The sequence below is a fragment of the Phyllobates terribilis genome, unplaced genomic scaffold (assembly GCF_046119375.1).
Source record: "Phyllobates terribilis strain yellow unplaced genomic scaffold, ASM4611937v1 Scaffold_8__6_contigs__length_399053987, whole genome shotgun sequence".
In the NCBI taxonomy this organism is placed as follows: domain Eukaryota; kingdom Metazoa; phylum Chordata; class Amphibia; order Anura; family Dendrobatidae; genus Phyllobates; species Phyllobates terribilis.
The window spans coordinates 177,669,565-177,692,646 of NW_027362768.1; the positions used below are offsets into that span (position 1 = coordinate 177,669,565).

At 40.4% G+C, this 23,082-nt stretch overlaps 1 protein-coding gene and 1 long non-coding RNA gene across 5 annotated transcripts in view; one reads left to right on the forward strand and one right to left on the reverse strand.

Moving 5' to 3' along the window:
- Positions 1 to 6,271, reverse strand: part of LOC141157054 (uncharacterized) — a 54,295-nt gene extending 48,024 nt beyond the window's left edge. The window contains exon 1 of the long non-coding RNA XR_012247741.1: positions 6,129 to 6,271. This is a non-coding gene — a long non-coding RNA (uncharacterized lncRNA). The remainder of the gene's footprint in view (positions 1 to 6,128) is intronic.
- Positions 1 to 22,175, forward strand: part of PDE4B (phosphodiesterase 4B) — a 570,792-nt gene extending 548,617 nt beyond the window's left edge. For 3 of the 4 annotated variants that reach the window (XM_073643831.1, XM_073643832.1, XM_073643833.1), the window contains 10 exons: positions 2,553 to 2,665; positions 15,110 to 15,203; positions 17,421 to 17,599; positions 18,281 to 18,379; positions 18,469 to 18,633; positions 18,918 to 19,017; positions 19,982 to 20,136; positions 20,229 to 20,351; positions 20,740 to 20,922; positions 21,522 to 22,175. In XM_073643831.1, the coding sequence (XP_073499932.1) occupies positions 2,553 to 2,665; positions 15,110 to 15,203; positions 17,421 to 17,599; positions 18,281 to 18,379; positions 18,469 to 18,633; positions 18,918 to 19,017; positions 19,982 to 20,136; positions 20,229 to 20,351; positions 20,740 to 20,922; positions 21,522 to 21,881 (1,571 nt within the window). In that variant the 3' untranslated portion in view covers positions 21,882 to 22,175. Of the gene's footprint in view, positions 1 to 2,552; positions 2,666 to 13,916; positions 14,411 to 15,109; positions 15,204 to 17,420; positions 17,600 to 18,280; positions 18,380 to 18,468; positions 18,634 to 18,917; positions 19,018 to 19,981; positions 20,137 to 20,228; positions 20,352 to 20,739; positions 20,923 to 21,521 lie in introns of those variants that run through there. The other variant, XM_073643834.1, reaches the window with a different exon arrangement.
- The last annotated feature ends 907 nt before the right edge of the window (positions 22,176 to 23,082 follow it).

The window sequence follows — 23,082 nt, forward strand, 5'->3', positions numbered from 1 at the left end:
ATATATCATGATAGCTGCTGGAGCTCCTTATTTCTGATATGTAGTCTCTTAATACCCTAGGGATAAAATTCTAGCTCCCAGGCTGCAGCCACCACTAGAGGAAGCCGACTGTATATTGCTTTTCCATTGAACTGAATAATAAAACACTAAGAAGTGAGCTCCCCCTATTGGTAACTGCAGGAAGCTAAAATTGTATTATTTACCCCTGTGTTCATGCAGGGGATTTGGAGCTCTGTATCAGAAAAAAAGGAACTTTAATTGAAATAAATTTATTAAAATTTAAAAAGTTTAACAGCGCAAACTGTAAGACCTAAAATTGTATGGTATTAAAATAGGAGATCCTCTGAAAAGCAGATGTTTCTTTAGTTAACCATTTTGCACCATTCGCCACGCTTTGCTATTGTTGCCCCCAGTTGTATGAAGTTACAATCACCCCGCTGTATAAGGTCATTGCATGGAGCCACAGTCTTCCCCCACTATCAGGTGATTACATACAGTACAGACCAAAAGTTTGGACACACCTCATTTAAAGATTTTTCTGTATTTTCATGACTATGAAAATTGTACATTCACCCTGAAGGCATCAAAACTATGAATTAACACATGTGTAATTATATACTTAACAAAAAAGTGTGAAACAACTGAAAATATGTCTTATATTCTAGGTTCTTCAAAGTAGCCACCTTTTGCTTTGATGACTGCTTTGCACACTCTTGGCATTCTCTTGATGAGCTTCAAGAGGTAGTCACCGGAAATGGTCTTCCAACAATCTTGAAGGAGTTCCCAGAGATGCTTAGCACTTGTTTGCCCTTTTGCCTTCACTCTGCGGTCCAGCTCACCCCAAACCATCTCGATTGGGTTCAGGTCTGGTGACTGTGGAGGCCAGGTCATCTGGCGTAGCACCCCATCACTCTCCTCCTTGGTCAAATAGCCCTTACACAGCCTGGAGGTGTGTTTGGGGTCATTGTCCTGTTGAAAAATAAATGATGGTCAACTAAACGCAAACCGGATGGAATAGCATGCCGCTGCAAGATGCTGTGGTAGCCATGCTGGTTCAGTATGCCTTCAATTTTGAATAAATCCCCAACAGTGTCACCAGCAAAGCACCCCCACACCATCACACCTCCTCCTTCATGCTTCACGGTGGGAACCAGGCATGTAGAGTACATCCGTTCACCTTTTCTGCGTCACACAAAGACACGGTGGTTGGAACCAAAGATCTCAAATTTGGACTCATCAGACCAAAGCACAGATTTCCACTGGTCTAATGTCCATTCCTTGTGTTCTTCAGCCCAAACAAGTCTCTTCTGCTTGTTGCCTGTCCTTAGCAGTGGTTTCCTAGCAGCTATTTTACCATGAAGGCCTGCTGCACAAAGTCTCCTCTTAACAGTTGTTGTAGAGATGTGTCTGCTGCTAGAACTCTGTGTGGCATTGACCTGGTCTCTAATCTGAGCTGCTGTTAACCTGCGATTTCTGAGGCTGGTGACTCGGATAAACTTATCCTCAGAAGCAGAGGTGACTCTTGGTCTTCCTTTCCTGGGGCGGTCCTCATGTGAGCCAGGTTTTTTGTAGCGCTTGATGGTTTTTGCAATTGCACCTGGGGACACTTTCAAAGTTTGCCCAATTTTTCGGACTGACTGACCTTCATTTCTTAAAGTAATGATGGCCACTCGTTTTTCTTTACTTAGCTGCTTTTTTCTTGCCATAATACAAATTCTAACAGTCTATTCAGTAGGACTATCAGCTGTGTATCCACCTGACTTCTGCACAACACAACTGATGGTCCCAACCCCATTTATAAGGCAAGAAATCCCACTTATTAAACCTGACAGGGCACACCTGTGAAGTGAAGACCATTTCCGGTGACTACCTCTTGAAGGTCATCAAGAGAATGCCAAGAGTGTGCAAAGCAGTCATCAAAGCAAAAGGTGGCTACTTTGAAGAACCAAGAATATAAGACATATTTTCAGTTGTTTCACACTTTTTTGTTGAGTATATAATTCCACATGTGTTAATTCATAGTTTTGATGCCTTCAGTGTGAATGTACAATTTTCATTGTCATGAAAATACAGAAAAATCTTTAAATGAGGTGTGTCCAAACTTTTGGTCTGTACTGTATGTAGTATATTGGAAGATGATATATACGTTGATTGCAGCTGTTGTATTTCTAATAAGTGGAAACTTTGGAAAGCTTTGTGTTGCTCAACTGTATGAGTGTGGTGATTAATGCTTATAAGAAGTGAAGAGCAGCTTCTGAGGAATGGCAGGGCTGGAAAAGTATGCAGCCAGTGCTCAGGCTGATGATCCTCCCACCCCATGCAGGAAGTTAGTTCTCATCTGACATCAGCACAGGGCTTGATAGAAAACAGGCAATGCTTGTGTGGAGCTCAGATTAGTGCTGAACAGTAGAGAGGACAGGACAGGCTGCTGCTGCCCATGATGAAGGAGCATTGCTCAGCTTACAGTCCAGTGTGTCTCAGCTGCGGTGGTGGACCTGAAGCCACCATGCAGAGCCTGGAGCCTGAATATATGTCCATGTGTTTGTTTGCAGAGGACTCCTATCAGAAACTTGCCATGGACACCCTGGAAGAATTGGACTGGTGCTTGGATCAGCTGGAAACCATTCAGACATACAGATCGGTCAGTGAGATGGCATCAAATAAGGTGAGTGTCTGCCATGGACCACCAGCAATGTCCTATGTGTGTTTACTCTGTCTGAAAGATAACTAAAGGAATATCTAAGCACATAGAAGACGTCTTAAAGGAGCAAGAAAAATATGTAACATACAATGCGGGGAGTTCACTAATACTGGCGTTTCATGCAGCCCACTGGAGTAAGCTCACACCTAATAAATTAAGGCCACCACCTGAAACCTATGTCAGCTGTGATCATCTGGAAAAGTGACGAGCTGTGTAAATTTAAAAAAAGTATTTTAAAAGAAAAGTAGCACATTTTTCCCCAAAATTGGTTTGGGGAAATGGGAAACTTTTTTTCTGCCAGAAACTGTCACAAATGGTTTGATAAATTCTCCCTGATTATTTATAGTAAGTGTCCAAACCACAATATTCCAGTATGGCTCCTATGTGGCTCTCTATATGTTGCAAAACTACAACTCTCAGAATGCCTGGTAATTACAGCTGAAAAGCCACAGGTCGGAGACCACCATGTGCATGACATTGCCTGCTATGAATCTTGCACTATTATTACACTGACTTACAAAATATATTCCAGTTGTGGTAACAGCATTCCATGCTACACAATATATGGCTGCTAAATCTATATTCTCTATGAATTGTTCAGCTTATGTGAAAAGATAATTTTAATGTCTTGTCATTCGGTGATGAAAACATAATACTTTTATAGACACTGCAATGACAAATTCCAGAATACCTGTACCAAGCAAACTGAGAAATGAAGTCCGGCACCAGTTATAGAATTGTGGAAAGTTAATGATCCTGAATATGTAACGCGTGGAGGTTATCATTATGTAGAACCTAATCCGTAACAATGGTGAATACAGAAATGCTGAGATGGTCGTAGAAGTAGAGCCGAGTTTGTGCTTTGGGGTGATATCACTACTGCAAGGAATCTGGCTTGGCATTAAATGTGTGTATAACTTCACAGGAAACATATATGATATAGGTCCCTGTTTTATAAGATTCATATTCTAGAACTGTCAGGTTTTTGCATTTATTATAATTTATTTAACCCAGTCAGGCTGTCAGACGTGCTGTGTTTATTCAGAGGGGTTTATCAGTTGTCTGTGATGCCATCCCAGTATATTACAGTAGGAGAGGTACTTTTGGGTTGTCGCTACGTGCAGGTCATTGGTTTGGATATTGGTACTGACAACCACAGGCTAGTCATCCACATATATTAAATATAATATATATGTGTATGTATGATATTCAAACCTGACAATTGCTGGACTGAGTGTTACTTTTTGCATTTGTCGTATCTTTGGAATGGGCATTACTTTGTGCATTTGTTGTATCTTTGACGTGAGCGTTCATTTGTGCATTTCTTGTATCTTTTGGACTGAAAGTTACCTTGCGCATTTGTCGTATCTTTGGAGTGAACCTTACTTTGTGCAATTCTTGTATATATGGACTGTGTATTAGTCGTATCTTTGGAGTGCTATTTTGTGCATTTGTGGACTCTTTGGAGTGAATATTACTTTGTGCACTTGTCGTATCTTAAATGCAATCATTTGTCTCCACTAGTCCATTACCCAAAGAACTTTCACAAACCTCTCATCTCTCTGCACGTTCACCAGGTCTGATTACCGATTATGAGGGTATTACAGAGATTTCGGCACAGTGCAGTGACTGCCTCTGACCACTTTGGTTGGGGATTGTACAAAAAAAAAAATACAAGACTTAGGCTGTGTGCCCACGTAGCATTTTTCAAGCGTTTTTGATGCGGAATTTCCGCAGCGTAAACGCTTGAAAAACGCTTGGTAACACGCACCCCATGGTCCCCAATGGGATTCCGCAAGTTCTATGCACATGCTGCGGATTTTTCCGCAGCGTTTATGCTGCGTTCAAAAATCCGCAGCATGTCATTTAATTTTGCGTTTCCGCAAGCAGAATTGCCTTTGTTCAATGCATAAAAAACGCAAGGCAATTCCGCATGTGGAAAACGCGTGATAAACGCGCGAAAAAAGCGCGATAAACGCGTGCGGAATTCCGCATGCGTTTTTCCGGGAGAGGACTTGCATTTATGCAGCAGAAATTTTCTGCTTCATAAATGCAACGTGGGCACATAGCCTCAGAGGATCAAAGCCTGTTTGTTAAATTTTACAAGCTGTACACTCGTTACCTTCACAATTAATAATTGAATGGTTTTATAGGTGTTGCAGGGCTGCAATTATACAGCACAGTCGTGTTTTACAATTATACATCGGAGCTACAGATGTAGTAAAGATGATTTTTTTATTGGTGTATGAGAGGTGTTATGGATGTAGCAGAGCTGGATTCTACAAATATATTGGAGCTTTGATTTTATGGATATATTACTTCTAGATTTCACAGATTTGGCAAGGCTGAGTTTTACAGATATAGCAGAGCTGAATTTAATGGATATAATATTGGTGTCTATAGGAAACTCGGTGTAAACAAACATCTAACTGAGATTATTTTTGCTACACAGTGACCACCTGTTAGGACAGCATCAAATCTTTTATATCATTTATCTTTTACTAAGTGAAGTTTTTGGTTACAAAGCTGCAGATTTGTTTTTTTCTTTACCACACAGCAATGGCATAGATTGATTGGCATACATTTACCAAACGGTCTCATCATTTCTATCAATTACATCGTGGCACATTCACTATAATACATCTGACCGACCAAATTTATAGATCAACTGTTTTCTATTCAGTTGCTGGAAATATAATATCCCTGCCACAGATTTTTAGTGGAGCTGTTTTTCACTACACTTAATTCTTAATGATCAAAATAATTTGACACAGTGAGAAATGTACTGGTTTCTAATATTCTAGATATTTTTAAGATATAAATTGCTGTAAACCTGCAGCATAATCTATTTATTACTATGAAGTGCAAGCGTCCCAGCACACAAAGCCCTACAACTGCGTCCTATTCGAACATAAATTGGGGTGCACCTGCCCTTTAAGAGTGATGGACCTAGGGTACGTTAGTCTCTATGTACTAAGTAGCCCCCTTATAATATTATGTAGCCCCCTAATAATATGTATGTACTCTGTAGCCCGATAATATTATATATGTACTACATAGCCCCCTAATATTACTTTATATTTAATATGTAGCCCCCTTATAATAAATACTATGTATGTGCTATGTAGCCCAATAGTATTCAGCTCCCTGATGTTGCTATGTAGTCCCCTGGTAATAACATGTAGCCTGATGATGATGCTATGTAGCCCCCTAGTAATATTATGTACCCCAATAATAATAATAGGTAGCCCCTTGGTAATACTATGCAGCCCCCTGACAATACTATGTAGCCTATGATCGAATGCTCATAGACACTTGTTTTGAAAACAGGATGTTTCGGGAAAGAATAAGAGGAAGAGATTGGGAATGAGTAGAAAGAATGAGTAGGACCCCCCTTTCTCCAATAACACTCTAAAATGTGACCCACCTTCCTGACACCTCGCTCCCTGAGTTCCTGGCCTGGCGTTACCCCAGCCAAACTACGTCATGGCAGCGGGAGAGTGGGCAAGACACAGCTGTTAAGTGTGACTCCAGTTTCCTGTCTCCTTCCTGACTTAGGTAGAAGAGACTATGATTACAACAACAAAAGCCTCAGCTCTCTCCAGACTGCAGGAGATTAGCCAAATTGATTCAAGACATTTCGAGACATGATATTTCATGCAAAGCCTTGTTCTGTGTGGAAAGAAAACACCCATTGGGTATTTATTGTTTAGGAAGCCAGTATTAAGTCGGTGGTATGGATACGAATATTGTTCCAATTTCACCGTCTGGAACTTGGATTTGACCTTGAGTGCGGAAAAAGAAGCTATCGCCTGCTTACTGCAGGAATGGTGTACAATTCATGCAAAAGGGAAGGATAATTAATTCAGTGGTGGTAAAACAAAGACTGGTTCCTGTGTGACACAAATGTGATTTTTGCACCATTGAAGTTGTGGGACATTTTAAGTAATACTCCAACAGAGGTGAATAAAAAAAAATGATCAGTACCTATTATTCCTTTACGTATAAGTCCTGAAAGCGTTGTCAAATCAAGGTCTAAATGACATGGCGATTGTATAGCACTGCTATAACAGATTTAGTAAAACTGGGATTTCATGGAATTACTGTGTTGGGATAATACAAATTGGCTTCATCAATGTATCAGTGCGAAAGTAAGTAGCACATTTAGTTATAGGGCATATTGGAATTTAAAAAATCAGTACTATGGCTGCCATATGCAATTACTGAAAAGAGGGAGGTTTATCTAACATTGGTGTAGCGGAGCTGAATTTATCCTTTGTCTGGTTCGGATAACTCACTAAGAATTCAGCAAGTAAATCTATCATGATATCACTGTAAATTATGAAAAATTACAAATTCAGCTCTGCTACATTGGAAGGGGACAGTACACTTTTTGACTACATCCTGCAGTCAGGGATTATAGGGAAACTGTGATGTTGAGTTGTGGGTTTCTAGCTCTGCTCTGCCTTCAGGTTGTCTGATGAACGGTCCAGGCCAGTGACACCTCCATCCCTGAATGCAGCCATTGTCCCCTCATAGCTCAGCAGGGTTATAAAACATAAGTCAGCATGTAACATGACAGCTTGGCAACGGCCATCCGGATTTTTACTTCCAGGGAGCTACACCGGAGGTTTGGAAATGTTACTCGCAGGATAAATAGGTTTTTGTTTGGTCACTTTTTCCTGATTTGCTCCAGTTAATTAACTAGTGAAGGAATTTGGAAAATGTGTTTGCCAGGAGAGTTTACTCAACATGTTTGTCACTTTTATTTCAGAATTTTGTTTTTGCACTGAGTCACATAGCACATAATTAAAATGACTCTGCCGAGATGGTATACAGCGCCAGAGTGATTCTGGGTATTGGCAAGAAAACCTACAACTTGTCCAGACCTTATATAGAGCAGATATAAAAAATAAAATCTGTATTTAGGGATCTCACTCCCCCCATCCCCCCCCCCCCCATTTCGCCCCCACTTTAACTACAGGGCTAAGTTTATTGATACGTCTGTCCTTACATGTAGCGTGTAAGTTACCAGTGCCTTCAATAACAAAATCCGACTAAGGCTTGTGATGGCTTTTTCTGGGAAGGCAGCGGGAAGGAAACTGCTTTAATACAAAGGACACAATAGATAGCTGAAACTGCATAAATTACTTCCTTTGTAACCTCTTAATATGCAGAAGAAATAAGAATAAGGAACTCATTCGAGGTCCGGCCTGAAGCGCTTACTTTGTGATCAGTATAACACGTTATTAGATCTGTTAATCATCCCTACAGCAGACTGGAGTCTGAGCATCCTTATGCCCAATGGATTTGGACATTAAATAGCTCCTTCACCAACAGGCTAGATTATTTTCCCTGAGATAAGAGGCACAACAGTTGTCTACCAGTCACTCAACCCACTTGATTCTCTGAGTAAAGAGTGAAATTGGCTCTGTTTATTGTCACAAAGTTTTGGCCAACAGTTGTCTACTCAATAACATGCATGCCCATGGCAGATCACGAGACACCAGACAGCACTTCCATTGTTTATCTCCAAGATGAAAAAAAAAAAAGACTGGAAAAGTCAACCATGGACAGTCCAAGTTTCATAGTGGCACAGACAACCTATACAACAATCTATAGGTGCTTCTGACTTTTTATATGGCTAATTTTCTGGGGTCCTGTTTCAAGGATCATTTAGGGGGTCAGTACCTCTAATAGGTTGCAAAAGAGAGACAAGTTTGGGTCATTCTGGAGGAACGCTAATTTAGATACCCATTTTCCAAGAGCATTTCCTGGCCTGTTGAAGTTCTTATCCCAAAGGAAAATGGAAGCCACTTTGATTTACAAGCTCCATCTAAGGTGTGTGCTGCATCATGACCTATAATCTTGTGTTGGTACTTAGCAGAAGTATACTGGCATTGAAGAACACCATGTATAAGACTATATGGATGAAACAGCATCAGACAAATTTTTTTTTCCATGATCTTCCACCTCCAAAGTTCCACCACATTCAAATCCATATATATTCTAGTCTTCTCAGATCTCTAAAATAGAGCGACTGTTTAGCTGCCTGTTCCCGTAGAGCTGCAGTACCCGGACAATAAATTCGCGGAAGGAGGAAATTGATGAAAAAGACAAGACGTGACATTGGTACAAACAGCAGAACAGGAATTATTACTCTGTAGTTGCACAGGAACCCTCCTCGGAGTACGTGTATCTCAAGGCAAAACACTGAAACAAAGGAAATTCAATGAGACAATAGGAAGGGGCACTTCTGTCATTAATATGGGCAAAGGCGTAGATGACTTTTCCCCAGCATGGTCGAATAACACGTACGAGGCATTGTGGAGATCCATCTACTGCCTCTGTCTGTTACATCTAACGCTATTTTTGGGCTCTTGGCCAAGAGCCTATGTGCCTCTCTGCACAGCGTGCCGGTATCATTTGTTTTGTTAGACTGCCAGGGGAGATAGTTTACCCACTAATACATGTCACTTCCTCTGCCTGCTACCAGGTTGTTTAGTCTTTCTATTACTGTTCCTGCTATATGATTTGCCTTTAAGATAACACAGCTTTTAAGATACATTCGTTCATGGTGCGGCCCATAACAAAAATGCTTTGTTTTCATTATCCTGCCAGCAAGATCACGTCCTCACCTTGTAGAAGAGGCCTGTACAACGACAACTTTGTCTTTTTTTAACATCTTTGTTCAGTCCTATGAGGGATTGTAAGGCCTCCCCAATTCTTTTCTGGAAAAATCGGGCATTGGCTGTGCTGGTATTTGTAGATCCACAACAGATCAAGGGTCACAGTTTACCTACTTGCTTACCCTGCCATTGATCTAATGGATGAGTCTCAGGTCTCCCTCTTCTGTCAAATTAATAACTTATCTGTTTATACAGTCAGCTAGGGAGATCTGTACAGTGGTTGTCACCTATTTTGACAAACTTTTTTTTTTTTATATATATATATTCCTACAGCCCCTGCTTCTGTATCTGTGCACAACTAGAATTATCTGCCATTATGGAAATATATGGTCTCCCCAAATATAAGTAAAACTAAGTAATGGCTTAAAAATGTAGATTTAACAATGGTGAAGAATGGCACAATTCAAACTGGAAAGGATGAGACCAGGAAAAAAGAAGACCAGAAACCATAAAATGCATGTACCGCCCAGTCACTAAATGGAAGCATATCCCTTTTGAGACCATAGACCTGAGTACAGCTAGCCTTAAACTTCCACTGCATCTGCTTTTGCTTTAAGTTTGTACTGAGCTCTGGAGAAAGCCATGAACAGCTGTTCAGGAATCCTGAAAAGACATTTCAAGATGGTTGTCACTCAGTGTGGGAAAGCTGAGACTCTCACAGCCTATGACACCGCACAGCCAAATAGCAGAGGGATGATATGTGCAGGAGTCCAGGCTTTGTATCATTATTTAGTTGCTCTGAACATCCTGAGCCGCGCCAGGGGGCTGCACATGCTTCGTGTCCCCAGTCGCACACAGTCCTGCTTTATTCTGCAAGAGTTTTGCAAAACGATTAACGTCATCAAAAACCCACATGAACCATAAAACGAGAAAAGTCTGTAAACCACTTCCTGCCAGGCATGTCTGTGATTATGTGTAGTGTGTGCACTGAGGCCGGGGCCTGCCACACAGCTCTAGGAGATGATAGCAGATCAAAGGGAAGCTTCACGTATGTTTATCTTTCTTTACACCACTGCGTAGGTTGGGATTAATGCACAAAATACGTGGAATTTGTAAAAGACGCACATCTTTATCAGATCTGCATGGTGGGTTTATATTCGGTGATCCTAGAACATTGTATCAAGGGATTACTTGATTATCAATTCCATTATTATTGGAAATATTCCCTTGACCACTGGAGTCGTAAATTCGGTGCTAAAGTAAGCAGTGAGCTATGGTGGCTGTTTATAGCAGCCTGTATACGCTAAACGTCAGCCAGCATAAGTTTGAGGACCTTTTTCTGTCAGTTTAAAAAAAAAAAAATTTAAAATTTTGTTCAGCCATTTCTTAGTTATCGGAAAAGATGGAAACCTGGCCAATTTAACCTAGTTATATAGCACATATAGTACATATTTGCTTTTAGTCACTGGCATCAGTCTCTCAACATGCAGAACAGGTTATTGTAAATTTTGTGTCGAGGAACGGCCTCCTTTGAATACTACACCTCCTCAACATGTTTTCTCCGCCTCTGCATGCCTATAGTCTCCCCCTTTATGCCATCTACCAAGACACCTGACAACAAGAAACATATCAGGATTGCTGTTTTCTATTAGGATTTGTTGGTGCCCCCAAGATTTGCCAACTCTTCTGGGAATTCATGAGGTTTCGCCTTTTTTTGAGAACTTCTCGGACGTTTCAGTAGCATTGGAAAATAAGGATGCAAAAACGTGGCCGATTTCTTCCACACTTGCCATTGGTTGTGAGGTATTATTGCTCAGCTACATTGAATTGAAAATGGCTGAGATGCAATACTACAGTCAGCCTGCAGACCGGTGTGGCATTATTTGTAGTAGAAAGCAACCATGTATTTTTTTTTTTTTTAATTCTGTCATTCACTTTAAGTAATTCTCTAATTTCTGATTGTAGTGAAAAATTGTATACAATTACACCCACATCGATAATCCCCCGTCTATGTAGACTTCCCATTGAGGTCATCAAGTGACTCTTACATTGCCATCATCATAGATAGACCCTTGAGAGAAATAGGAGGGTTAAACGAGGTCTGTTATCTCATCTCCACGTGTGAACCTTTCTTTTAAGTCGTCTTAAAGGTTTTGGTTTGATTAGCAGTTGAACATAAAACTTCAACCAGGGAAACCCCATTTAGGTCAGGCGCACGTTACGTTACATCTGATGAATGTCAATGAAGCGTGTTAGTCACTGGTGAGAACATGACCTTTATACAAGACCCAAAAATCAAACGGCGACGTGCACCAGAATCTCTGTCCAGACTGTCAGAAACTGAGCATCTTCCAGGTTTATGGATTTTTTTTTTTTTTTTGTGCCATTTCTGTCAGTCTCGGTTATCCAACAATTCATGAAATGAATATTCACGGAGAATTGCTCAGTGATCTGTACAGACAACACAATGCGACCTCCCCCTTTAGGGATCTCCAGCAAATGGCAGCACCATTCCAGAAAAGAAACACTCTAGCAAGATGAATGGGAAATTTCCTGCCCCATCTCCTCACGAATGAACATGCACACGTGATGCACCCTTGTGTTTAAGGGACCATCCTTTGTAAAACGATAAAATAAGACCCCTGTTGATTCTTAAAGGAACACTAAACAAACTCAACAGCTAATCTAAATGAAAATGCTGCTACTATCATCCACCTCTATGGAGATTCCCCGCAATGGAGATGACATTGTGGAGTCATAATCCTATGAGTCACATCACACTGTTATAAAATGGCTGATAACAGAAAACAATATCTTTTTTAATTCAACTGCTCAATTAAGAAAATTTAGAGGTTCAGTGTCCGTTACAATTAAAGAGCCGTCTGTGTTATATGAACCTCTTAAATTCTTAATGGGAATGCATCGCCTATATTATCATTAAATTCAGGTACTGAACCATATTTTTTTCCTCATCATGAGTTCTGATTTTTATATATATATATTTTTTACCTATTTTCTGTACATGATAATGGGATCGGCCATTTTGCCTGAGCTTTGGTTAACTATATTTAGAGATTTGTTTTACAGCAGCCACATGAACCATAGGATAAACTGTTCAATGACTTTTTTATGGGAGTATTGTGGACAAGCTCTTGGGATCTGTGTGGAGGTCACTGTGCAGCGAGAGGAAAGAGGTGACACTACTCATTGTAAATGGTGGACCCTTTGTAATCTATATATGGGTGATACATTTAGTTGTAATTCTGTCTGAGATGATAATGAGATGACTTTTGTGGGACAGTGTTGTGGTCCTGCTCTGCTCTGTGCAGAGGTCATTGTGCAAGTAGCGGGAGGGCAAGGAGGAGCCTGAGGGAATTTCTCGGAAATGTCCTATTAATTTGCTACATTCATAAATTGGGGGTTCTCCCAAAGCCGCAGAGATGCATCTGAAACGAGTATGGGGTATTCGCCATTGTGTTTGTGTTTTTTTCACGATGAGCACCTGTGTGTCTTTAAACACTAGCAGCAGAGGTGTGTGCTGTACTTGGTAGATCAGCAGTTCACTTGTAAGCAGAAATATGTAATAGTGATGGGTATTTATGACTTGACCCAATAAGTGCCAGCCCCAATCACAAGGTTAGTTATATAGTCACTATTGTGTGTGATCAATAGTGGTATTTTAGAGTCCTGGTGGCATACTGAACTAGAATGCGAACATGCCCTCCTGTGCAAATTTTCTAATCTAAGCGCTGAGAGTGACCCTTGCAAAGCACAGCAAAAATTCACGGTCTTTTACATTTCTTGCAATCTACAAAACTGGGTCAGCTATTTGAGGCAGCAATTTAGGGCACTGCGATCCAGCGATCCTTTCTTAATGTAAAGCCAGGATGCACAGCGACAGAGGTGGAGACGTCCATCCATTAGGGGCCAGATAAAGGGTTAATATGGAAGGGGATGCCGTGGAATCCCACAGTGAGAATGATTGCAGGAACACCATATTTAATGAATGATTTCATCTAAACAGGAGCAGTACAGTACGGAGGCTCATGTGATGCAGTTGCCATGACAACAGAATATTCCTTAAATTGGCTGGATTGGAAGCCGCTCCTGGGTTTGCAGGGATTTGCACACTGCATCTCTAGGTTTCCCACGAATAGAGCAGATTGAGAGAGAGGGAGGGGGGATATGTAGTGGGGGTGATGTCATCCTCAACCAGGCGAAACTGAATTATTTAACACAGCCGAAAACAATAGATCCCAATTTATCCTGAAATTTTGAATCTGTTTCTCTTCATTTAATTGCATTACCGTATCCTACAGTGATTAGATTGTGTTACTACCATGAGGTGAGAGGCATAACAAACCTCTAGATATCCCATAGAAATTGCATGCACTTTAAAATGATTACACATTTTGCTGACTAGAAGGATGCTCTGTGAATGGGGCTGTCGAATCCGACACCTTTTGATAAATTTTGCCATTTGCTAATCCTCAAAATAAATTGCAGTGATTTCCCAACACTGAAGGGTTAAATACCCAGGCTGAGATGTGCCACCTACAGGGGTGGTGATGCTCTATTCAATTATGCAGGGACTTCCACCATCTTAATCTCTCTGTTCAGAGCGATGGTGCACCAAGACTGACAGCCCCCTCTCCATCGAATAATTATTACTTCACTGCATTGCTCAGCGAAGCACGACTAATGTGATACAGAATCCCCACTAAAACCCGGACAGCTCATGGGCACTAAGTGCTTGCATTCAGACGACCGCCTGCACTTTGCCATCTGCATCCTTTGTGCTATCCCTGCCCATAGTTTGTGCTCTGCTACCATGGAATTAAGGGGCTCTCGCCTCCTTGATCTAAAGACATTTGGGATCCGGGAGCTAAGTCCCAGCGGTTGATTATTATTTTTTTTTTTGCTTGCCACCACAACTGATTTCCTGGGATCTAGTGATCGCTTTGGAATTCCTCTGTATGAGATCTGAGTTCTTTGCAAGGGATCTGCTTTTAAATCTGGAGACGATTCCAAAATGCCTGAAGCAAATTACTTGCTTTCTGTGTCTTGGGGCTACATCAAGGTGGGTATCTTTGGTATCTGGGGACCACCATGAATTCATATGGGCATATAATGTCTACATGTGTGTTTTATGCATATATATTTCTGTATTAATTTGTATATTTTTAATAATTTAGTATTGTATTATGTTGTGTTATAGATTACTTTCGGCACTATTTTATAATATTAAACAATGTTTCATTTGGGCATACTAAGCTTAACTGTATATTTTTGGAAATCTCCATGCATGGTTTTGCCTAGTCGACCATTTCTCATCATGCAGTTGGAGCGTTCTTTATTACAAGATTTGCCTTAAATGACCATTATTAAGTTTTTCACATGTATTTCTGCATTTTGTATGCTTTCTCTATGAAGTGATATCCTGGACTTTGTGCATTGTAAAAATGTGATTAGGACAGCAATATTTGATCTTTACATGATAAAGCAGATGCGGTCATGTGATGGTCCCGCATCTGCTATGAGAGACGATGATCGCTCTCATCAATCACATAGAAGTTTAATCTTTTATGACTTGTGATATTCTCAGTCCACCGTTTTGGATCTGGACATGGGATCTGGAGTTTTTTTATATTAAAATTTTCCATGCAGAGATAAGGGGTTGGGGAGCATAAGGATTTTGTGATCCTTTTAACAAATAAGGACAAATAATTTTATGTATATACATGTGGCTAAATTTTTACATTTTTCTTTGTTGTCACAGTTCAAAAGGATGTTGAATCGGGAGCTCACCCACCTCTCTGAAATGAGCCGTTCAGGAAACCAGGTGTCTGAGTATATCTCCAGCACATTCCTGGGTAAGGGCGCCTTTGATTTGCTGCATACCCACAATCCTTTGCCTGGTTGACACAGCTCTTGTTAAATGGCCATTATTAAATCGCTGCAGGCAGGTGAATCTCTTTATTCCAGTGGAATTCCACGGGAACTCCCTCAGATTTGTTACATATACTATACAGGAGACGCATTGTGCAGCATGGAAGAGGCAAAATGGATGTTGCGCTTAAGGTCACATATGAATCAGATCTCGGCAGACACATGTCATTACAGCAGTCCACTCCTCAGATGAATTAAGATCTTCCCAACACAAAAAAATTAAAATGACTTGTTGAGTTTAGGCTCAATGATACAATACAGCTAGATTTGTGATGCAGGTTTATTTATAGAAAAAATAGGAAGATTGTGTTTGAATCTGCAGGAGGCCAATGATTCTGTGGCAGCAAATTTGGCCTCCACAGAGTATGTCATCCGGCCTACAGTCCTGAAGGACAAATCTTCTAATGGATCACTACATAACTAGGCACATCTGTCATTCAGAAAACTAAAAAAAGGTTGAAAATAATTTTTTTGACAGGAAATGTTTTCTAAAGATATATGATAGATTATTAGGTAGACTTAGTTACTAGATATTCGATAGAGAGATAAGAGATACATATAGGATAAATAAAACATTTAGACTTTATATAGATACTTTATATTGTATAGAGAGATAAAAAAACAAAACAAAACACAGGCAGCACTTCCATATAATGAAAGTGAAAAAGGTGACAATTTATTCCATGCCGAAGTATAAGATGTTTCTGTTTCAATTCTGAGCCTTTCTCACTTGGAGCCAAAACGTTTTATATTTTGGCATTGAATAAACTGCCACATTTTCCACTATGATAAGGAATCGCTGCCTGTGTATGAATCTTATATTTAGGGGTCCGGTGGTCTGTGGACCTGGTGGCTTGGATCTGTATTCTATTTGTATTAATGCCGTTTTAATTTGTGATTTTTAGATGGCTTGATAATGTAGTTAGAATTGGGGCTCTTCATTAGTCAGCTGCCCGTGACCTACAGTGTTTGATGTGTATGGCCAGAATAAGACTGAAATCACGCATGAAGTTTTTCATATAAATGTTTGAGCCAAAGTTGGCAGTGGATCCCGTAGGAAGGAGATGTATATGCCTTCCTTCATATTTTCATTGCTTTTAAATTCAAGTGTGATTAGATTTTCATAATCGCAGGGGGATGGCATAGGGCTTTAACAGGGAAGGATATGAATAAGAATGACACGTGGGGAATCCCTTTTCTTGAGGAGTCTGAGAGCATGTTAAAATCTGAAGCCTAGGATGTCATTTGGGATGTAGATGGTGACATCATACTATCTATAAACCACCGGCAGTCATCTAAATATCCGAGGTGCACTTTTCTTGGGGTGGCTTCTGGAGGTGACTGGTGATTTCACAGGCTCTCCAGGAGATTCCACGCAGGAACTGCTCATCAATTCTCCCCGTCTAAGCTGCGGCCCAGAGGGAAACACCTATTACTGTCAAGGTGATGGCGCAAGTGAATAATAGCAGCTTTCTTTACTGCAGCGCTCCAGACACCTCTGCAGATCAGCTCAATTATTCTCTATTGTGCAGAGGCTTTAATTAAAAAGCAAGTGCATATATGGGGCCTCTTCAAGATGGCTAAGTGCAAGGAATGAGGAACGCCATAACCTACTTTATCACACCTCACAATCGTCTGTCCGCCAACCCCAGGGTCCAAGGGCTCTGTTGTTAGGACCCTTTGCACACATCATCTCAGATAATATGGTAGTGCTAGAATAGCACCATTATTATGCAAGGGATCCCCTGCATGAATCTAAATGATATAATAATCGTGTGCATCGTAAATCCAAGTGGTTAATAATAGGTGTTTCCCTCTGGGCCGCAGCTTAGCCATGAATACAAGTCTATTTAGTTATTTTGTAGTTATATCTGATTGTGAAAAAGCAGAGTATAATGAGACTTGCTTCAACCAGCGGCTCCTGTGTAATTATGTAACTAAACAGATCGGTCATTCAGGATTCTAGAAAAGGTGTGGGACTTCCCCATGGGAGATAAAAAGGCGCCATATCACCCAGACTTCCCAGAAACAGTTGTAATATCGTCTATATTTCTTACTCTTGTTTTTTTTACACATTTAATCAGGTTGTTTTGGTTTTTTTTTAACAAAAATGTAATGTTTATGTCTTTTTGTCTTTACAGACAAACAAAATGACGTGGAGATCCCGTCCCCAACACAGAAAGACAGAGAGAAAAAGAAAAGGCACCAGCTGATGACACAAATCAGTGGGGTTAAGAAGTTAATGCACAGCTCAAGCCTGAACAACACAAGCATGTCCAGATTTGGTGTCAAGACGGAGCATGAAGATTTGCTGTCTAAGGTGCGGATGATGGCGGTATTTGGTATTAGTGTGGAATTTGATTTTCCTTCATTTCTGCCGGTTAAGATCACAATCTTCAGAGTGATTCATATAATATCTTTTCATGATCAAATTACTTGATTACTTAAAGTATCTAACTTACCCACCTATATCGCACATAGCAGCAATGTTACCACAGCTTTATACAATAATATAGAAACCTGTCCTCAATGAGGTTCACTGTTTATCTCCACATCACTGTGGCACCAGCCCTTCAATTTTCCCAGGACATATCCATGCAGATGTTCACAATGGAGAGAGGATGGCAAGAAAGGAAAATGCCAAGACACGGCTGGTAGCAGCCTATAACAACTCCTAAAAAATAAGGAGTATGCATGTTAACATGCAACATGCCTGATCATTCTTTCCCCCCCATCTGCTGTTGTAGAATATCAGGAAACCGCCATACATATCCAGCAGATTTTACCGATAACCATCTAATGGGTATGGGCACCTTATGGGGGCACAGTGAGAAGTTTCCCTCTATTAATGCATAGTAACTCCCAACCCCTAGATATGACAAAGCAAGATTATATACTTTAGTGTAGAGACTTTTCTTGCCTTCTGTTACATTGCCATGACATTTGAGTCCACGTGATTTGCATTTTTCCCTTAGTTAATCTGATGATTTTTCATTTTTAGGAATTGGAAGACCTCAATAAATGGGGACTAAATATTTTCAAGGTGGCAGGGTATTCCTGCAATCGACCCCTGACCTGCATTATGTACGCTATATTCCAGGTAGGTACTGCAACATCCTCACAAGTCTTACTCCTTGAATCTTGTTTATGTCCCAGGTTTCTGATTTGTGCTTTTATTCTGATTAACAGGAGAGGGATCTGCTGAAGACCTTTAAGATACCGACTGATACACTGATCACCTACACGATGACCTTGGAAGATCACTATCACTTAGACGTCGCATATCACAACAGCCTTCATGCAGCTGATGTTACACAGTCCACCCATGTGCTGCTATCTACTCCTGCTCTAGATGTAAGTGCCAGTTGCGAGGCACAGGTATATGACAGGAACTCATGTAATTTGGGTGGATGTAAAATTATTGTTCATCAGTCCAAATTAGAAATCATTAATACAGTACTAACCCAGAGGACACCTTCCAAGTAGTTGTCCTGTCCTCATTCACTCTTTACACTAGTGTCACAGCATCCCCTAGTGGGAAGAGTAGGTATGAGAATAAGCAAGTAGTTCTCTGGACAGGATACAGGTAGATACTGGAGATTTTCTGAATGTATCAGTAATGTTATATTTTCTTACAGGCCGTCTTTACCGACTTAGAAATTCTCGCCGCAATATTTGCAGCTGCAATTCATGATGTAGACCACCCTGGAGTCTCCAATCAGTTCCTTATCAATACAAGTAAGCTTCTTTTTTTTTCTTTCTTTTCTTTCACTGCTGCAAAAATCTTTTAGTCTGTGTAATGTATATAGTAGCTTGAAACTTATGAAAAATTTTGCATGTGTTCAATGTCTAAGTCAGAGCCCATTGCTTATAGTTTGATTTCAACTCATTTGGCTACTCAAGATCAAGTTCACGTAATATAGTACAGGACATAAACATTAGACTGTCCCATGTCAAGTGACCTCTTAAGTTGTTAAAAACTTGACTCACTTGTTTATTAGTTATTGCAAAACTGGATGACTATCAATAGTGGCACCATTTTAGGGGATGCCACCTATCTCTCCCAGTTTTGCAGTAACATTCTAGAATTACTGTCTGGCAACCAAGTAGGAAATATAATGGCAACCATATTTGTTTACACTCGGCCCAAAGAAGGCGATAAAACCTAACTGGCTATTACCATTATCTTAAAAGTATATGTCTGATAGATGCAGGTTGCCCTTTACAGACTTCCACAAACAAGGGTCCACTTCTTCACTAATCTGCACTTCATAGGAGGCGACCATACAGACTTTTGACTCCAAACCTTTTTTTAGACTGTGGGGAGAGCATTTTTGAAAAGACCAACCTATAAAAGTCTATTGGGGTGTCCTGAATCCACTCCTACAGCAGCAGCAAACAAGGGAAAGAATGGTGAAGCATGTTGAATTTGGACATACCCACATCTATTGATCTCAAGGGAGATAATCCACTTCCAGAGATGTCTTGCAGCATCTTATTTCCCTCTCCCTATTGAAAACACATGCACGTTTTACCATGTTGAGTGTACATGTGTCTGTAGGAGTCAGGGAAATTAGCTTTTGGCTTAACAATCGATTGGCAGACCGGTATCTACGATGTGTGGCAAGCTTCATTTTGCAGTCTTTACCTGTCAATTTGAGCAGGATAAAGGTTTTTACATTGTCTACTACTTCTCTTCTAGATTCCGAACTTGCACTGATGTACAACGACGAGTCTGTATTAGAGAATCACCATCTGGCAGTCGGCTTTAAACTCTTACAGGAAGAACATTGTGACATCTTTCAGAATCTTTCCAAGAAGCAGAGGCAGTCCCTCAGGAAAATGGTGATAGACATGGTAAGAATTGGGAGCAAGAGTAATTATAAGTTGCTATAAAAGGAGCCAATCTCTTGAACATTTCTCAATCTCCATCCTGTATGTCTCCATAGGTGCTTGCAACAGACATGTCCAAGCACATGAGCCTTCTGGCTGACCTGAAAACAATGGTGGAAACCAAGAAAGTGACCAGCTCCGGTGTTCTCCTCCTTGATAACTACACTGATCGTATACAGGTAATTACCAACAGATTTATCTAATTCCTGGAGCTCTCCAGCTCCATCTCTGCCACTTTTAATGCCCGCCGCTCTGGCACCACAGAGCTCAGGATCATTTGGGAGATCAGAAATTATCCCAGGATTTAATAAATCCCACCAGTGGAATTATCAGACAATAGACCATTCACACAAGTACAAATTGGTGCCTGGCAGATTCAGGTATTCTTCCAAAGGTCTCGTTTCCAGAATAGAGTGATAAAAGATGGAATATTTTTTACTGGCAGTAGCAAAAATGACAAAGGAATGACTAGACGTCAGGAAATAGTTGTTGCTTGTCTAGAAGAGACATTTCCTATGCAGAGCATGAGGCAGTGCTGAGCTCACGGATTGTTAATTCTTGTTTCAGGTTCTCAGGAATATGGTGCATTGTGCTGATCTAAGCAATCCCACAAAATCTCTTGAATTGTACCGACAATGGACAGACAGGATAATGGAGGAGTTCTTCCAGCAAGGAGACAAAGAACGAGAGCGTGGAATGGAGATCAGCCCTATGTGTGACAAACACACAGCTTCTGTGGAGAAATCACAGGTATGGTCAAATGTTGTAATGCAAAGTACCAATGCGAAAAAGTAGAAAAGCATGATGCACATGGTCACATCAGGTCCTCCAGGGCTGAAGCCTCTTGGCAGCAGCTTTACACTCATGCTAATACAGTGTGTCCCAGGAGGGAAATCATCCTGTTATGTCCATCTGCCCAGATAAACATTTTATGGCGATGGAGCGCACAAACATGTTAACATTTCTTTGGAAGAAATAAAGTGTCCAAGTCATTATGATTGGAACTTCTTTGTAGATAATTAAGTTAAAGCAAGATAGAAAAAGAACTATAAGTGTGTAATCTGAAATAATTGCATTAGTTTAAGGTTCAGGTCACATCTTGTTTTCTAGTACATGTTTGGCGTGTACCCCAAGAAAGCTCCCAACATTCATACTAAACATGTTCATCCCAAAGGAGTGCTCTTTCGGCAGATAGTGGGCCAGCATATTATATTTTTGAATGTCCAGGAAGCTGAGATATAATGGGATTTTGCAGGGCATGCACACAGTAGATACTGTAGTTTTCCTAGTGCTGCCTGTGACATAGTTTTACAATCTTGAATACTAAATTTTCCTCTTCTGTCTTCTAGGTTGGGTTTATTGACTACATTGTTCATCCACTTTGGGAAACGTGGGCAGATTTGGTGCAGCCAGATGCTCAGGATATTTTGGATACATTGGAGGACAATAGGAACTGGTACCAAAGCATGATACCTCAAAGTCCTTCTCCTCTTTTGGACGAGCAGGATAAGGACTGCCCAGGTGTGTCTGAAAAGTTCCATTTTGAGCTTACCCTCGAGGAAGAAGATTCAGAAGGTCACGATAAAGAAGGGGACTGTATTACCTATTACAGCAGCACCAAGACACTCCATATTGTGGATCCGGGAATTGACTCTCCAGAGGGCGACACGGAAATACTGACAGACGATACATCACCTTTGGATACATAGGTTGCGTCTGGGCAGAGAACTCAGAAAGGGGAGAGCACGTGCAAAGCTGTCTTGTTTTGACAAGCATGTAATCTCGATCTTAGGCCTTGATTTAGCCTGGCTAAAAGATCTTTCCTGTTGCTCGTCAGTGGAGCTGTGGGTAAGGATGCTGAAGTGAAAGATTGCTCAGGAAACTTAACAGATGATGGACGTAATAATCATTCGGCATCGTTTCCGAGGTAGAAGAGAGAAGGAAAACAACCCGCATTGTTGTGTTCTGATAACAGCTTGAAAAAAAAACAAAAAAACACAAAAGTCAAACTTGTTTGTAGAAAACAAATGACACAAAACTGAGAGAATTTTGTTCGGTTTTTTTTTTTTTTTATAACGTGAATTTAAAAAAAAAAAACACAAAAAACCTGATAGATACTAGAAGTTATGAATCGATAGGTCTTTGTTGAAAAACTCTGTCCGGCTGTCTGAGGACGTGTGTGCCTTTTTTGTAAAACTTCCATTGTCTCTGAAATGCCTATTAATTACACAATATTGAGTGTAAGCAGAACAAAGAATAATGTGTACATTTTAAATTCTCTTTCCTGAAAGAAGCAGTCTTCCTTTTATCGTGGGCAATATATGTGAACTCTATTGCATTTATTCTCAATCGCACAGAGAGATTGTGTCTCTGGTCAGTGTCATTCCTTCCGTGCACCTGAAGTCATTTCATATTTGCTTGTTCTGTGTTGAGATTTTTTATGTCTGGTTCAATAGAATCGACCAATTCTGCACAATATAATAAGAGGTAGCTGTTTTTATTTGTTTTATTTTTACTTCATGTGCATCCACTACACTACAATTGAGGTCTATGTATCAGAAGGCAGTGTGTAATGTGATGTGTGTTTGAGACCAAGTTCTGCATGAACCCACTTTTTTTTTTTCTCCATACTCCCTCCCAAACTTCATTAGCGACACCATCTTTTTATTGCACTGCCTAACACGTACTTTACTGTTTATAACAGTGTATTTATTATCTATTATGTAAATAATGTACCGTTTTGTAAGTTATTAATTTATATGAATTGACATTGCCTGTCACTGGTGGTGTTGATTGTGTAGAAAACTCTAGATGAGAGTTGCATTTTTCTTGTAATTTTTTGTTTTTTTTATATTAGATAGCCAGCCTGAACAGTGACTCCCAAAAGACATACTGAACCCACGGCTAGTG